At 40.4% G+C, this 17622-nt stretch overlaps 1 protein-coding gene across 4 annotated transcripts in view; it reads left to right on the forward strand.

The window, feature by feature from the left end:
* Positions 1 to 17622, forward strand: part of NAV3 (neuron navigator 3) — a 411830-nt gene that overhangs the window by 285631 nt on the left and 108577 nt on the right. For all 4 annotated transcript variants that reach the window (XM_064450028.1, XM_064450020.1, XM_064450013.1 and 1 more), the window contains exons 10-11: positions 14982 to 15090; positions 15501 to 15884. In XM_064450028.1, the coding sequence (XP_064306098.1) occupies positions 14982 to 15090; positions 15501 to 15884 (493 nt within the window). The remainder of the gene's footprint in view (positions 1 to 14981; positions 15091 to 15500; positions 15885 to 17622) is intronic.

The raw sequence follows: 17622 nt of genomic DNA on the forward strand, positions 1-17622 counted from the left end.
ATGAGTGGCATTAAATATGCAGAAAATTTGGGTCATGCACAGTTAGTGCTTCAAATGCACAGTTCTCTTATCTGAACTGTCTTCTTCTGTTCAAATATCCTTTTCATCATTTTGCAGAAACTGGGCTTTCACAAGCTAGGGTTTCAAGTCATTATTGTTAAGGTCGTGATCAATGGCACAGAACCTGCTTGGAGGCCTGTCACTAGTGGTGCTCCCCAGGGGTCTGTGCTGGGTCCAGTCCTGTTCAACATACTCATGAATGACCTGGATGATGGGATAGAGTGGAACCTCAGCAAGTCTGCTGATGATACCAAGCTGGGGGAGTGGTTGATATACAGAAGGTTCTGCTGCCATTCAGAGCTGGGCCGAGGGGAACCTCATGAAATTCAACAAAAGCAAGTGTGAAGTCCTGCACCTGCACCTGGGGAGGAACAACCCCAGGCACCAGTACATGTTGGGGGCTGAACTACTGGAAAACAGCTCCACTGAGAAGGACCTGGGAGTACTGGTGGACAGCAAGGTGACCATGAGCCAGCAATGTGCCCTTGTGGCCAAGAAGGCCAATGGTATCCCAGAGTCCATTAAAAGGAGTGTGGCCAGCAGGTCAAGAGAGGTTATCCTCCCCTTCTACTCCACCTTAGTGGGGCCACATCTGGAGTACTGTGTCTAGTTCTGGGCTCTGCAGGTCAAGGACAGGGAACTACTAGAGAGAGGCCAGAGGAGAGCTATGAAGATGATCAGGGAACTGGAGCAGCTCTTTTATGAGGAAAGGCTGAGAAAGCTGGGTTTGTTTGGCCTGGAGAAGACTATGGGGGGATCTTCTCAATGTTTATAAATATCTAAAGTGTCAAGTGGATGGGGCCAGACTCTTTTCAGTGGTGCTCAATGACAGGACAAGGGGCAATGGGCAGAAGCTGGAACACAGGAAGTTCCAACTAAACATGAGAAAAAATGTCCTTCCTGTGAGGGTGACAGAGCAGTGGAACAGGCTGCCCAGAGAGGTTGTGGAGTCTCCTTCTCTGAATATATTAAAAACCCACCTGGATACAGTCCTGTGCCCCCTGCTCTGGGTGTACCTGCTCAAGCAGGGGTCTTGGACAAGATGATCTCCAGAGGTCCTTCCAACCCCTACCGTTCTGTCATTCTGTGAGTCATACTGAGTGCTCCAAGAGGAGCAGTGGAAAATCTACTTTAGAATGTTTGATACTGTGATACATTTGAGATCATCAAATTAAATTATAACATCAAAATTAAGACATAAATTACACAAGATATATTTTGCTTTTGTAAATAAATCTATATTCAGAAAATGGGAAAATGAACAAGTTCTTACTAATGTACCTGATTTTTAAGCTGCTGCTAGAGCTAAACTGCTAAAGGTTGTGTTCTGGAATTTCTTGAATACCTTGAGTAAAATCCTTATTAGATTACAAATGTGAGGGTTCTTTTTTTAAATCATATTGGAATAACTCCTTTGAAGTCAACAGAACCATGCTGATTTCCATCAGCCCAGGTTCTGGCCATAACTCTGCCTACGGATGCAAAAAGCAAAGTATGTCACAACTGACTGTCTCATCAGGACTGAATTGCACTGCAGGGTTGTGTGGGAGTGCTTTCAAAGGGACTCTTCACCAGAGCTGTCCTGTTGGGTTTTGTGGGCTTATTTTGTTGTTGTTGTTGTTGTTTTGGGTATTTTTATTAGCATTTTATTTTTCTTATAATATTAAAAAAAAAAAGGTGAAATCCCTGTTTCACTGATTCACCTATAGTTTTGCCCTTTTGCTCCAATTTTTTAACATTCAAATGAATATATAATGAGTCATGTGGGTCTTCTTACACAGGATATAACTGACTTTAAAGCACTCATTTAACACATCAGTCTAAAATTATCTCTCTACCAGAAGGGAAATCAGATGCCCAAGCTTTGTGGGATTGCCTTGGCATTTAGCTGACTCATACAGAAATTGAGGTTTTGTCCTGGTTTGTCTCAGTCCCTTTGGAAGTTTCCTGAGTCTAACATCCCTTATTTGCACAGCCAGCTTTTTTCATAAATATATCACCCTGAAACATGGTGAAATGTTCCCTAGAGGTGACACATGCCTGTAAAATTAAAGTAAAAATTATTTTTAATTCACCCAGAAATCAGTCTCATTGGTCTTGCATGCATAAAGAGTATAACTGAAAAACACAAATCAAAAGTTGTCTCAACGAATTATCTACGAAGGTGCTAAAAAAAAAAAAAAAAGGTAATATCGATCCAGTACCTGCTGAAATGATCAAATAGGATATCATGTCTCCTAGCCTTTTCTTGTTCTGAACAGAAATGGAACAGCATCAAAAAGAAGAAAATGGCATAAAGGGCACTAGACATCAGAGATGTTTCTAATCTGATTATTCGGACTCTGGCATTAAAGGTTGATTGACATAACGGGCAGCAAAGCAAAACCACTGGGGAAAATGTGGTCAATGATTTGTTGTATACAGAGGAAAACAGATGTGTGTCACCCATAATTGGCTGTTAGTGGCAAAAAAATGAAATAGACCAAGTACTACATTTGCTGAATAAATAATTGTCTGCATTGGTGAGCTGTCACCAAGTCATTGGTAAATCTGCCGTTGGTGAACCTGTGTGGAAAAAATCTCGTGTGATGGCTGTACAGGGGACTATTCCATGATGGATTAGCCTTTGAGAAAGGACTATTAAATTCTGTTACTTAGGAGCAGTTTTTTATTCTGGTATAACCAAGGGATTATGCCAGTGGTAGCAAAGAGATAAGCAAGGGTTCTTTCCTTGATCTGGTCACTTATATCCAGGTCATTAAGAGATGAATCCAGAGTTTCTTTCACTTGGATATTATAATTTTCCTGAAATCTTCCACTGCTGCTACACATGGGCATTATCTTTATATTACCTCAAGTTTTTTTTTGCAACTTGGTAACCAAACAGACTAGCACAATGTGCTGGTAGGCAATAAGGATCAATAAAGTTCATGCAAGGGACTGAGCATATGCGGAAACCACTAAACAGCTTGCAGGAGAGGGTTCATAAAGTGCTGTCCCAGCTGCATTATGTTTTTGCTTCATTAATCTTTATTATTTTTTACAGTGCCAAATATTTGCAAGTAAGGCTAACATGCTCAGGACTAAGATACTTAGTCCATATCACTGTATAAACTGTTTCTCTACTTTCAGAATATTTACAGACTTGTGTTTGTTATTGTGTCTTGGCTGAAGACTACTGCTCTCATAAGTAGCCAAGCAGAACATATCAGAGCTCCTAATCCACTTCAGGACAAAATCAGCTAATGCATCTTAAGCTAACGCTGTGAGCATGGCTGGTTCAAGGCTTCTCCACAATATAGGCAAAACTTGGATGTAGAAAAATTGATTTTAAAAAGATTTAGGAGTGTTTGTTCAGGCACCATTCTCCCTGAGAGATTCAGGATACCAAAACCCAGTTAATTTCCTTGCTCTAATGGTGGACAGTTGTGGCTCTGTTACCTGTGCCCAGCAAGGCAGTTCACATCCCTTCACCACTGTCTGAATGCCAGTGCTGGGGAAGTAGAGAGGGAAAGCAAGAAGCTTTAAGGGTAGTTTCTAGTTCTCCTCTCCTGTATCTTCCTCCCCGTTTCTAAGGGAGCTACCTTTAAAACCTCTCCTGTCTTCCAGCTCAGATCTGATGGAAAGATGGGGCAAATTCAGAGCACAAGCCACTTGTTTCCTGCTCACTACTGGGTGAGAAATCATTTGGTTTTACTTGCAGAGCTGTGAGAGGAGGATGGTACTAGAAGGTGAGGGAGATGCTGAGGCTGGTGTAGACATGGACCCAGAGGTGCTTCCCTGCTAACCTGAACAACGTCTTTATTTATGGCTTGTCCCCATAAATCCACTGCCCTAGGTAATTTCTCACATGGCTTATGCCTAAAGCCAATACTGTGTCTTGGTAAAGCTACTGTAAATCTGGGTTTCTTCACTGTTTCTCCACCTCTGCTGGGAATTTGTTCCAGATGTAATCTGAAGTGCTTCCGATTTTTTTCCTACTTCTTTTTTTTTTTTTCCTCTGAGTATTCCACAGCTCAGCCAGAGCAGTCCCCGATGTTTTCACAGTTCACGTGCAGATCAGCAGTGTGGCACATGCGCAGTAGGTTCAAGGCTTCCTGTGCACCTTGGATCCCCTCTGCATGCACGGTGCCAGCAATACCCGTACACATGCTGAGTGAGTCCTGTTTGTAGGCACAGGTCACCACTGCAGCAGTTTTGGTGCATTCTGCATAGACTCATTGCACATGTGGCATGCAGATGTGTAGACGTCTGTCCAGGAAATCCTAGACAGAAATTTGGGAGTCCTAAATAAGGATCAGTTCTGCAGTCATGTATGAACGCTCTTTCTTGCGTGTACTTTATGTACCAGTTGCCTCAACAAGACTACTCAGTATCTATGTTTCTGCAAAGCTGGAGTATAACTCTATAGACGGGATTTTAAAATAAGAATGAAAAGGAAAGCTGATAAAGTAATCTGCTTTGGTGCTTGTTTTCATGACGATGAACTTTCTTACCCAGTATTGCTACTTGTAGTAGCTGTGACATTTATCAGTTTCGGCTGCAAGTTTATTGGAGAAGGATTTCAGTGAGTTAATTATTTAATAATCCATTGTAAACTGTACTTGTCAGTGACTACAAAGCATTATTTTATGAAATCAGTGATAGTGTTTAGTTTTAACAAGTGTTTACATGTTCAAAGAGCTTAATGCAAAGTGTTTGATTAAATAATTATTCATGAATTTACAAATATTGACTAATTATAAAAAAATTTGAGGGATGAAGCAGAAATGCAAGAGCAACTTTAAGAGTTATAGTCCAATACAAATGGCAGGATTAGAATAAAAACATTCAATTTTCAAGCTTTTATATTTACTGTACTTCTTTTTTGTCTCTGAAAGAAATAATTAATAGCTATGGAAATAGTTTACAATAATGTTTATTCAAGTAAGATTGGCTGAAGAGATTCATAATCTTATGCATTTGCAGATTTCATTTGTAAGGCTCCAAACTGTGCCCTGAGACTTCAAAGAAAGTCTTCTCTGACAGCAAAATTTGTCCCTAGATTATTAGTTCTTAAATTCGTTTTTATAATTCCTTTTATGAAAGAGACAGTAAAAATAAGGTAATATGTTACACTGCCTGTGAAGTGCTGGGGAACTTCCCTGTGCTGTTCTTGATTTAAACATATTCCTGTGTGGTGGGTGGGGAATACATTGAATTGCAAGGTAGTTGGGTAATAATGCTCTGTCATGATATTTGCTCTCCTCTGGTCTACTATACTGTCTGCTGAGTTTAGAAAGGTGTATTTGCTTGTTACTATATTTCTTACATTTAAAATGGAGGGATGAGCTTTATAAAAGTATTTTTCAATAAATATACCTGAGCATTTTCCACATTGCAATTTTATGTGTTGTCGAATGACACCCTGCAGAGAGGTGTGGTAAAGCAGAGGATAAATTCAGTGTACTTTGCACTGAGCACTTCGTCCAAGGTGTACATATGTGTCTGTTTTGTCTGAGGATGATCATGATGATCTGTCTACCAGGTGAGGCAGTGGGATTAATGGGAGAAAAGTTCCTATAATCTTGTAAGCAAGGGCAGTAGTATTGTCTTTGTACACACAAAGGCTGAATGAAGGTTGCATTACTAGGCCCAGTACCTCCGTATCCCAGCATTTGACTGATTGTGTTTTTGATGTGTGTGGAAAAGGAAATGAGATGGGTAGATACTGGAGCTGCCAGCTACCCTCACATGGCTCCCACGCAATTCAGGTGCTATTCCTGTACCTGGATGATGGTCCATGACCTGTGTCCTGCTGGAGCTGGGCTGCAGTGAATAGCTTAGGCAGGAGAAGAAACAGGTCAGCAGAGACACTGAGACCCACTGGGTTGCCCAGGACCCAGCTGTACCCCTACCAGAGACCCTTCCAGCCTGAAGTGGTACAACACCTATTGCCAACACCACACATGAGGTTTGGCATGGCTTATTGAATGAAGACATTTCATCCCCTGCCATAAGTTATTCTGCTCCCAGCTGGAAAGAGGACTAAATATACCTGGCCAGTTTTGGCAGTCTTATATCTGGTCTCTTCAAGCTCAGAGCTGAGTGGCCGTACTGTGGATTTCTTCCCTAGCAGAGCAATGTTTAGCACGAGGGAGTACGTCCTGTCCACAGGGCTTACTGAGGCCAGACACAGCACCGTAGGAATGACTGCTACCTATGACCAGGCATGCATGCTATGAGCTCGGCGTGGAGGCAGAGCAGGTCCGTACCTGCCTACAGCTGACCATGGAGACAAGCCACTGGCTGTAGCTGTTTGGGCATGAAACAGTGGGTGAGGAAGTTACCATTCATTTATTTGGAGTACTGGAGAGTGATTCAGCCTTGCTGTTTAGGGTAGGGAAAGACCCTGTTCCCTTGATCCCAAAGCACTGTAGTGCCTCATGGGGCCAAATCATTGTCCTTCCTATTATTTTGAAACATAGCAACTGAGAATACCGTACCGATTTTAGTATAAGCTGAGGTTTCAAAACCATTGAGTGGGAGAAGAGTGAGATTGCCCTTCATTTTGCATATTCCCTATTGTAAATACAGCCTGATGAAGCCTTTCGAATAACCTCAACAGCTTCCTCAGCCGTGCTAAACAGGCTGTTACAGCCGCACGGCGCCAGCAGTGTGTACTGGTATGGGAGCATGCGGGCAGTGCTGGAGCTCTGCTTCCTCACCCGCGGCCACGTCAGCATCCGCACCACCGCGCTGGGCTCTGCTGCAGGCAGGGACCAGCACGTTCATAAAAACCTTTTAAGGGCCCATATGCCACTGCAACTGGCAGACCCTGGGAGTAAACACAGAGTCTTACCTTTTGTTTCCATGCTGAAGAAGTGGCAGGCATTTAATATTTGGGACAATTTTGTACTCAGGGTGACAGAGCATTCTTCTTGTCTCCTCCGACTTTGTGGGCTAGGCGTGGAGGGGAGTGGTATGTCTTCTTGTTGCAGACCGTGTCTTTCTAGGAATGTGTCAGTGATTTAATATGAAAGACCATCATTGCTTGAGGCTACTGATTTTTTTTCTAGATTCATTCTGTGTTTATGGGGGTTACCCAGGAAAAAATGTACCCTTCCTTTAAAATTTCTAAGTTTCTCCCATGTATTTTTTTTCTTATATATCTTTAAAAACTGTAAACTGTACTAGCAAAAAGCAAGAAGTACACTGAGGCTTCTGTTAACACCTGTTTATTCACAGGAAATCTGCAAACAGTCTATAATTCTTAAGGTGGCATTTTTAAAGGTTACTTCTCTGTCAAGGTTTCTCAGGTAGGGATCTGAGACGAGCATATTGTCATACTGACAAAAGCAGTATATTGTTATACAGAAATGTTCATATTTTTTAGATTTCTACATAAGGTTTTATGAAATTCATTGCTCCTAGATAAAAAATTGGTATAGAAAAAAATCAGAATGAAATTCAGCTAGTTCTTTGTTCACCTGTCTGTTATTTCTGGGATTAATATTTTTTTCTCTGTGAGAAAAGGTATATATTTAAACATAACTCTCCTTTCTCTCTTGATAATGTGTTTAAAAACAACATTTAGAACTGGTGAACTTAGTGAAGACATGATATGGAGTTGCTTTATAAAAAAATTACTCTTCCATTATTAGGTATTCTTCAGAAGATTGTGAAACAATGATTTTATTACAGCTTTTTAATTCCATACTAGCCTCTGAATCTCAGAGAGATGCAAACAAGATATATTTTAAGGAGAAAGAAATTAAATATTTCCTTTTATAAATCACCTTACTGGGCAGGTACTGTAGTCTTCCATTTTTAGCTTCTTTATGATCTTAAATGATTTTTTTTTCCTTTAGAGCAGATATTGCAAGACTGAAGGTACATTTGCAAATCTGCTTTTAGCTTCCTGCACAGGGAGTAGCAGTGATATGGAAGAAATAGTTTGTCATCCTTACCTTTCGGGGAGAAAAATAGGATTTGACTGTGAGCTAGGTCTGTTAGTGTAGCATCCCATTCAGGTGAAGCTGTGTCTTGAAACCTGTGGCACTGTAAACTGGGCAGAGGCTTCTGTGTCTCCGGTTTAATTCACCAGGATGTTTGCTGCCATGGCAGCCAGCAGCATTCACTGCAGTAGCAGAGAAGAGTCATATATCTGGGAATGCAGGTTGAATACTAAAATGTAAGGAGGCTTGTGCAGAGCTTTGCTTCAGTGGTTAATTTTGGCTCTTTATTGAGGTCTGACGTGGAAGCTGTACTTGCAGTTCTGTGTCAGCCCATCTAAAGTGAAGAGCCGTGCACTGGGATCAGTCATGATCTGGTGAGGGGGGGGGCAAAAAGCCCGAGACAGCACTTGTGCCTACTTTGGATTTCAGAAGGCAGCAGCTGTAGACAGAGATGCAGGCCCACCGCTCCGATGAGAGTGGTGATTGGATGGAGAGGGGAAAACACAGTTGGCTTTTGGGATTACTTCTGTGCTGGAGCAGAGTGTTTGATCAACTCTCTTCTGCTTGAGAGAAATCCAAGTGAAAATGACTGTAAGTACTGCAGATTAATGTGACGGGAGAGAAGTGGCTCAGCAGAGACAGCAGCATAATTTTAAAGAAAATGACTGTGCCTGTCTAGTCCTTTACAGTACGTACACTGCATGTTTGGGCTGTGATTTTCATTGCAAGTGTAAGTATGTGCTACCTGGGATGTGCAGCGTGCGGTGCTGGAGGGATCAGCTCCCAGAGCTTTCCAAAGAATTGATCTGCTGTCCATCACAGAAATATGAAATCTAACTGAGGTGAAGCCCCAGCCGGAAAGATGCAGCGATCTGCTGAACTGTCAGTGTTTAAAGGCAAGGAGGTTAGAAGAGGGTGTGTTCGTCTTCAGAAGCAGAAGTCTCTAACCAATCTCACACTCATCAGTGAAGGGGAGAAGAGGCGATACTCGTACAGGGAGAACTGGTTTGGAAACGCCTCCAAGTCCAGCCAGAGTTACCATCAGCGGGAGGCAGAGGCTGGGGGCAGAGGCTCCCTTTCCAAGACACTCTCACAGTCGGTGCACTCTCTCTGCCAGCCCAGCCTCACCACACCCCAAGCATTTCAGGCGGTACCACCTGCTGGAAGCAGGACATCCAGGAGGTCAGGAGACTGGCGTACAGGTGAAGGCTTCGAGATTGACAATGAGGAGAGGGGAAAATCAGATGATGAAAATGTGTCCTGCGTGTCCCGCTTCACCAGCAGGAACTGGGCAGAGGAAGAGGAGGAAGGCTGCTTGCGTGAAGGGACCGCACAACTGGATGAAGATGTCATAATGACAATGCTGGGGGACCTAGAACAGGTCCTTTATACTGATATTTTAGGTAAGTTAACTTTGGCTTGACATCAGGAAGGGCAGGAGGAGAACCAAGTGTTTGCACATATGTGCAGGGAGCAGATTTTTGATCTTGACAGTGATTTCATGAGACAGAACTGGGTTTATTTACAATAGTATACAAAAATAGGGTCTAGACATTCCTCCTCATTTGCTTACTCTAAAAACTCTATGAAATGAAGACAAATGTCGAAATCACTTTAGATGGGTGCATGAGCAGCAACAGCCTGTGAATAATTGAGCATAGTTTGCTTAGCTGTTTGAAGAAATAAGGTGAGACATTTAAGTGGTATTAGTTTACTTATAAATAATTTAATTTTCATGACAATTGTTCTCATGAATTTAAAATTGAAACCTTGAATCCAAGGTTTTGTTTAGATAGAAAATGTCTGGGCCTACCTACAAACTGTCCCTCCAGTATTGCTTCCCCCATCCCCCCCCCCCCCCCGATAATTTCATCCATATACATAGAATTGTGAGTGTCAGGGTTTCAGATTAGTTTAAATAATCAGTTCAGTTATATCAGTGCATGCCAGTGAGCATTTGAAGTCCACAGCCATAGGTGCTTCAAAAGGCTTCTGTGTTACCAGCTTTACTTTTCATCTCTCAGCCCTTTATAAGAGTGCTCAAAGTGTTCATTTCCCAATCTTTGTTCTTCAGCCAGTCAAATGGTTGAAGTATCTGCTTGCTTTTGCAAGGTTATGTAGCCTGTGTCTAGCCTGGAGGTCCTTTGCTGGTGGATATGTTAGCTCTGATTGTGTTTTAACATTCAGGATAAAATTTTTGCTGACTATGTAATGTAAGAAGCTATCATCTCAAAATAACAAAGAAACAAGTATTTTCTTTTTATGCATACCTTTTTGTCATTAGACTATACCAATATGCACAAAAGGGCTTCTTCTAAAGATTAGAGGCACATTAGTAAAGGAAACCGAGCTCTCCACCTGCCCCTGCTCCTATTCAGCTGCATGTGGCTGAGCAAATCCCTGTTCTCTTGTAAGCCTCAGTTTCCTTACCTCCAAAGTAACACTGGTACTTTCCTTTGTGAATGGAGTTAATATCTAAGAGTGGACAATTCTCTGGGGAATTGCTTTTTATTTGTAAATCCTTTTATGAAAATCAGATAATAGAATTATTATTCTCTCATTTATCTACTTTGGGCTGTAATTACATGTGCAGAACTACTGAAATGATTATGAACAGTATTATTAAATGTGCAGTTATGGGTGAGCTTCACAAATGCGAATGTAGAAGTTTAACCTAAGTGTTTAGTGATTTCTGTGAAATGTTTATTTTGATCTCCTGTGTGTGTATCTCATACAGTGGAAGACATGAATGTGTTCTCTGTAAATTTATTGAGGGAACCTATAATGATTCACTGCTTATAGGCAAGAATTTGGGGACAATCTTTTGGAATATTCATGTTTAACATAAATAATGAAGCTACTAGTGATTTGAGCAGACTGTATTCCATGGGGTCAGCAAAATATTTACATTGACGTTCCTCTAAGAAGAACAGAATTTTGATGGAAAGTTTCAGGGCACCCTGGTTTTAGTCTTTCTTACCCCAGTCTCTCCACATATGAAATAGAATGGCTTTTCTTCAGCCTACAAACCAGAATCACTTGGGATAACAAGCCAGGGAGCATTTCTGATATGCTCGGTCATGCAAATATGGATAGACTCTGCGATGGCAGTGGGCCATAGTAATAAGCAACAGGGTGCCTAAGGGAGTCTGGGCTCCCTTTGAACCCATACAGCATGTCCCAATCCTGTTGCAGTAATCACCATGGCGTCTCTTCTAGCAGACATGATGTAGCTAGCTTTCAGAAAAAAACACATATTCACCATCCTTATGGTCCTCTGCACAGGAGTCTTGTCATAGATGGGTAGCCACAGTGCTGTCCTGAAAATGTAGGTAATGTCAGATGCAAGTTAGGTCTGAGGATCTTGCACTCAGTGCAGAAAATTTCTCAAGCATCATGTTCAACTGTTTATACTTTCTGACTTGTTCATCCAAGGTACAACATAAATTCATTGATACGGCCTTAAGAGAAGGATGGAAAGAAAAGAGAACAATTATTTTTAAAACACCTAATAGTTACAGTTCAAGGGTTTTGTATGTAGTACTATGTATTGCTATGTAGTATTTTAAGATCATAATGCTCCAGTTGTATCTTTTTTAGAAAAAAAAATGGTGGAAAGGTTTTGCAATTACCCCTTGTGTCACTGGAGGATCAAAAGAGATTAGACCTTGAACTTTTCACCTTTCCAGGATAGAATAACACCACTTCTTACGGTATAATTTGTCTGAAAGTAAAATATTCTTCTCTGTGAAAATATATTTTGGCAGTTTGCCATATATATATGTACCTTTTTTTTGTATTGCAATTGTATCTTAAGGCTTTGTTATGCTATTTACTGTAGAATATATATTAAAAAAGACAGTTGCTGTCATTTTTACTGCAAGGATTTGCGGTGTTAACATACAACAAAGGACAACTGACAGGGATAAACAAGGAAGGAAAGGGCAAAGTCACTGCAAATATGAATTATTTTCAGTTCCTCAAATAAATATAATGGTAAAGTATTGCCTTGCCTTTAATTCTGCCTGTTTAAACCCTGGAATTTTTCTTTCTGTGTATAACAGAAATTTTTCTTATACCAACAAGCTACTGTTTGACCCCTGGTTTGAGGCAGCCCAGGTAACAGTCCCTGGGTCTCCCCTGGATGAGGTATTATGGCAGGAATATAACGTGATCCTGGAAGTAAATTTGAGTGTATTTGGAGGAGGGGGGAAAGCAAAGGGCAGCTACAGTGAGGAACTGAGTGCATCATAGGCAACTGCCTGGAAGCAGGCATGGACCATCTGCTCGGGAACTGTCTGGGCTTTCAACAGGAGGTTCAGTCTAATAGGACTTAATGGTATCCAGCTTTGCCTTGGCGTGAGTCCTTTTGATTCATGGCAGTCTCCTGGATGGTGCAGAAAACTCTCCAAAACAGTACGTTGGATCCATGGGTACATTGATCAGCAAGGTGCATGACAGAACACATCTAGCTTGAAACACAGGAGTAGTTATGGTGGTTTCAATCTGAGTGTGAACATTTGCTTCCTGCAAGGTATTACATGTACAAATGCACACAGGTAGTTCATTTCATGGAGCAAATCTTTGTGAAAGGAGATGCCCTTGGGGTGTGGCTTGAGAAGATGGAGAGTTTGTCAGCAGTGCTGTGCCTGTACCTCCACTTCTTGTGTCCACCTTGTCTGGCTGTTGACCTCACTGTCAGTACCATGGTGCCAACCCAGAGGTTTATGGACTGTTGGATCATTAAACCACTGAAGTTGCTGATGGACTGTTTGGCTGCAGCAAAGAGGACAGAAGACGTAACTGGGGCAGAGTAGATGGGAAAACCCGCAACTGCAGGGTAGACTGGCTAGTACCGTGCGTGATTTGCCCATCAGGGAAGAAATAAAGGGTTTATGGAAAAATTTATTTCTATTTAATGTCAGGAGCTGGGCTTTTTCTTAAATGCCTGCAGAGTGTTTGGGTGATAGGACCTGGACTGCAGAAGAGGGTACAGTAGCAATTCAGTTTGTCAATGAGCTCAAAGGCTTCATCCTTTAGTCAAAACTCAGAATTAAGGAGCTTAAGTGAACCATTGAACAAATATAGTTCGCTTCTGCAGATTCTCCCTTATATTTGAAATAAATGTCACTGTATATGTTAAACCAATGCTTTCTGTAAACCAGTGTTAAACCCATACTTGTAGTGCTGCTGCAAGTCAACCTTTTCCCCATGCCTTCAAAGAGATGTTGTGTTGAGATCTTTTTACCTTACCAGAATTTTTTCCTGTAGCACTTCCATTTTTTTTTGCTTTACTTTTCTGGAATGTTTTGTTAAATATAAAATTTTCATTGCTTCTAACCCCATGTTGAATATTTCCCAGTTCTGTCCTATGCATCTTTTCTTGCAAGCTCTGCATTAAGATCTTCTTCCTTTTTTTCCCATTTTAGCTACCCTGCAAAGGATATAATGTTTTTTCTTTTCCCTCCTTCCCAAACATGTCCTACTTGTTTTTTCACTTAGATGGCCCACCATGCTTTTTCTCAAAGACATCACCATTTTTTAATTTATATCATATAAACTCACACACAAACCTGGGAAGAGGAAAGGCAGCAACAGAATGAGAAATACAGCTACGTGAGGATGTGTATCTGCATGTGTAGTTTACATTTTACAAATGTGAAATATCGTAGTGCGATATGGTATTTTGCCTCTGCTTGCATTTCTGACCTTGATTTTTATATGATGTTGAGTTTAAATTCACCAGACTACCTCCTGTTAGGTGTATTCAAAGATGAAACAGCTTCTTAATGTCATGAGGATTCCAAAATTAGATTAAAAGCTTGTTCTGGATGAGAATGCTGAAATCTAACGTTAAATACTGGAGATAATATTAGGGGTTGCACAATATCATTCTTGATGCTAGCATTCCAGAATGAGGAGCAAAATTAATGTAACAAGGTAAAGTGTGACATGAAATTTATCATTGACAGAGTCAAAAAGAAATTATTTGCACTTCACGTTCAGCATTGTACAAGTAACTATAATAATGATCCTTCTTGACAACCTTCTTTCAAGCAACAAATACAGGACAGGGTCAGAATCAGAATGCTAGGCTTAAATAAATCAGTGATTTTTGCCACAGATTTGCTTTTGAAAAAACATGCATTTTGTTTCTTCATGTATGACTTTTGGAGGTTGCATTGAGGTTTATGATGTTTTCCTTTTGTAACATATAACATAACTTTTTTTTCCTTCTGGTTTTATTTTTTTTTTTTAATCATACAAGTGTTCCAGGCGAAGTTCTGTGGGCTTCACTATTCAAGATGCCAGACTAGCTTTTCACAATGGATACCTGAAGGCTGTTAAAATCCATAATTGTATAAATGACACATGTGCTTAGAGTGTTCAGATTTTTATCCCAAGAATTTTTTTTTTTTTTTAATCCCGTATGAACAATAATCTCCCCCTTCAGGAAACCATTACAGTTCAGGAAAGATGCTTTATTTAGTGCCTGACTTAAAGAATACTTTGAAATAGCCTAGATGTTAAGTGCATACTGAAGAGTTATTGTAACAGTCAACCCAATTCTTTCCAGACACAGATTTACTATGGCTTTATTTCCTACCGAGTCATGTAAAATGTCAAGGAGGAAGAAGGGGCTGTGTAATGTATCAGTTGGTCTGAGGCTGCATCATGCCTTGATTACAGAGGATAAAAATCTCAACACTGTAAATCTGAGTTTCATTAACAGATTTGGGCCCTAACAGGGATACTTCACCCGGACTCTTTTTGGTGGGTTTCTTACATACCACATGTTATTTATAAGTGTATGTGTGTTTTATTACTGAAAGAATGAGGTTTAATTTTTAAAAAGATTAAAGGGACAGACCTATTTACAATCATATGTGTGTATTCCCAGCTGTATATACATGTGTGCACTTTATTCAACCTTATGCACTCATGTGTGCTAAAATTTATGCTGGTTTTGCTGGTTTCTTCCAGGGGAAGACCCTGAAACAAGAAGAATGAGAACTGTAAAGAATATAGCAGACCTAAGACAGAATTTAGAAGAAACTATGTCCAGCCTTAGAGGGACCCAGATAAGCCACAGGTATACTGGTTTTGTGTAGATTGCTAAAAATTTGGACTGTAGGAGTACTAATTGCTGAATGAATTAGAGGCTTGCAAGGGAAAATTAACTATGACACTAACCATACTGTTTGCTAGTCTGCCTCAACAACATAAATGTGACTTTAATATACTTTACTGTCAAAATGTCTTATACAATCAATCACGAAGATGGTTATTGTTTCATATGCATCTATTTAGAAGCCTATAAAATTTATTTTAGGTTATTTTATAAGTAGAGGTTACTGTTTACACAAACAGATGTGTACACATGGAGAAACACACACAGAGAACTTTTTTAAAAAAAATATATGTTCTTCCAGCCTTTGCTTTTCCTTGTTTCTCAGGAACAGAGAAAGCACCGTTCACTGACTTCTCCATTTTCTTTGGTAGCACATTGGAAACAACTTTTGACAGCACTGTGACAACTGAGGTGAATGGGAGAAGCATACCAAGCTTGACAAGCCGGTCCACCCCAGTGACTTGGAGGCTAGGGCAGGCCAGTCCTCGGCTGCAGGCAGGAGATGCCCCGTCCTTGGGTGCCGGTTATCCTCGCAGCAGCGCAAGTCGCTTCATACACACAGACCCTTCACGATTCATGTACACCACCCCTCTTCGCCGAGCAGCTGTTTCTCGCCTTGGAAATATCTCACAGATTGACATGAGTGAGAAGGGAAGTGGCGATTTGGACATGTCCTCTGAAGTTGATGTTGGTGGCTACATGAGCGATGGGGACATTCTTGGGAAAAGCCTCAGAACTGATGAGATCAATAGCGGGTAAGTAGCAGTTTTTCCCCATTTGAGCTAATGCATGATTGGCAGGTTCAATAGGATTTTTCTAACAAATTTTGGCACACAAGTGGAGGTTGCACTATGGTTGCTACATAAAAATATACATATTAAAAAAAACCAAAACAAAACAAAGCACCTAAGCTGCCAGTGTTGTTCTCACCTGCTTTCAAATTCAATTCTTCTTTAACATCAACATAACTTTGCTATAAACTTTGATGAGAGTACAAGTACTACTTACTGGAATTTCTTAGTTATCTGGTAAACCATGATTTTGCACTTGCGCTGGGATGGGTCTTCTTTTGGTATTTTTATGTTTTATTTGAGATGGTAGGGATTAGATGCAGCTGATGAAAAGCTGACAGCACTGTCTTTTCTTTGTTTCCACTTCAGATATTGTCTAGTATAGTCTGTGTGATAGGCCTTCATTGCAGTTTTTCAGCTGTGCATATCATCTGAGCTGCAGGAATATCTTTTCATAGAAGAACAGATCAGTCACTCTCCTATCATACCCAGGAAGAAGAATGACAATTATTTTTATTTTTGTTTGCCTAACCAATTGGTTGACTTTGGGGTACTGCACTCTCTGTCTTTCAAATTACTATTTAACAATTCTTATATAAATCTTAGAACATAAGTCACTTCACTCCTATGCATGTTAGAACTCCTAAAGCATAAATCAAAAAAAAAAAAGAAAAATAAAAACCTATGTTACTGTTTTGCTCATACTTAAATTACTGTTCACTGCTGCTGTTGGCATCTCAAGGCTGCTTGGTGGCTGAGGTAACACTGGTTTGAACAGAAGTCCCATAGAGTATGTGGCCATGTCACACCACACTACTTTGCTCTGTATACATTTAGGACTCTTGCTGTCAATGTAATCTTTTAGTTTGAAGTATAGCTATGAGTAGAGAACAGTGACTGATGAAATTGGATATGATACATTCCTAAGGGCAAATGTAAATCTGTGATAAAAGCTGTCTCTAGAGTAGTGTCTCACCTCAAGCACCATCCAAAGATAGATCTCTAGAAAAGGCATCACTATAAAGAAAGCATATTCCTGTATCTCCCTGGTGCCGTCTCAGTGACTGTGAATGGAGCACTGCTGACAAGGTTGTCCACAACATAGCATTAGTGGCTGTCAAGTAGGAGGCCATATTTATGTGTGCTAGAACAGAGAAAAGACACATGGATAATGTAATACTTTAATGCCTGAAGACCTTTTCTCATAAAAGAAATATATATGCTGCCTTTGACGGATGCATGGGTTTATCTAAAAAATAAAATAAAATAGGGGAATCCTTTGCAGTGCCTGGTGAGTTGTATTAATCAGCTTATCACATTAGAGAATTAATATAGTCATCTTCTGTGACTTTTCTTTGCATCTGTAATAAGGATGACTCAATAGACAGTAAGTTGCAATGTGCTCAGTTAACATTTTTAGGTGTGGTAAATGTTAAAAACAAGTTAATAAGCTCTGAAATTTCAGGATTCACTGAGGCATGTAAAGTCTTATCTCTTTTATGCCTCTTCCATTTTCAGTTTAATTACTTTAAACACTTGGGGACAGGAATGCAGCAGTAATTAGAAATTAGTGTGAGGAAGGCCTGTTGAACTTGTAAAATCTCTCCGTTCAGGCCTTACTTACACAGGAAAAAATCCATATAAACTGGGTTGCATTCAAACCACAGCTAAATTTAATATGCAATTCCAGAGCCTGGGAACT

The sequence above is a fragment of the Phalacrocorax carbo genome, chromosome 1 (genome assembly GCF_963921805.1).
Source record: "Phalacrocorax carbo chromosome 1, bPhaCar2.1, whole genome shotgun sequence".
NCBI lineage: Eukaryota > Metazoa > Chordata > Aves > Suliformes > Phalacrocoracidae > Phalacrocorax > Phalacrocorax carbo.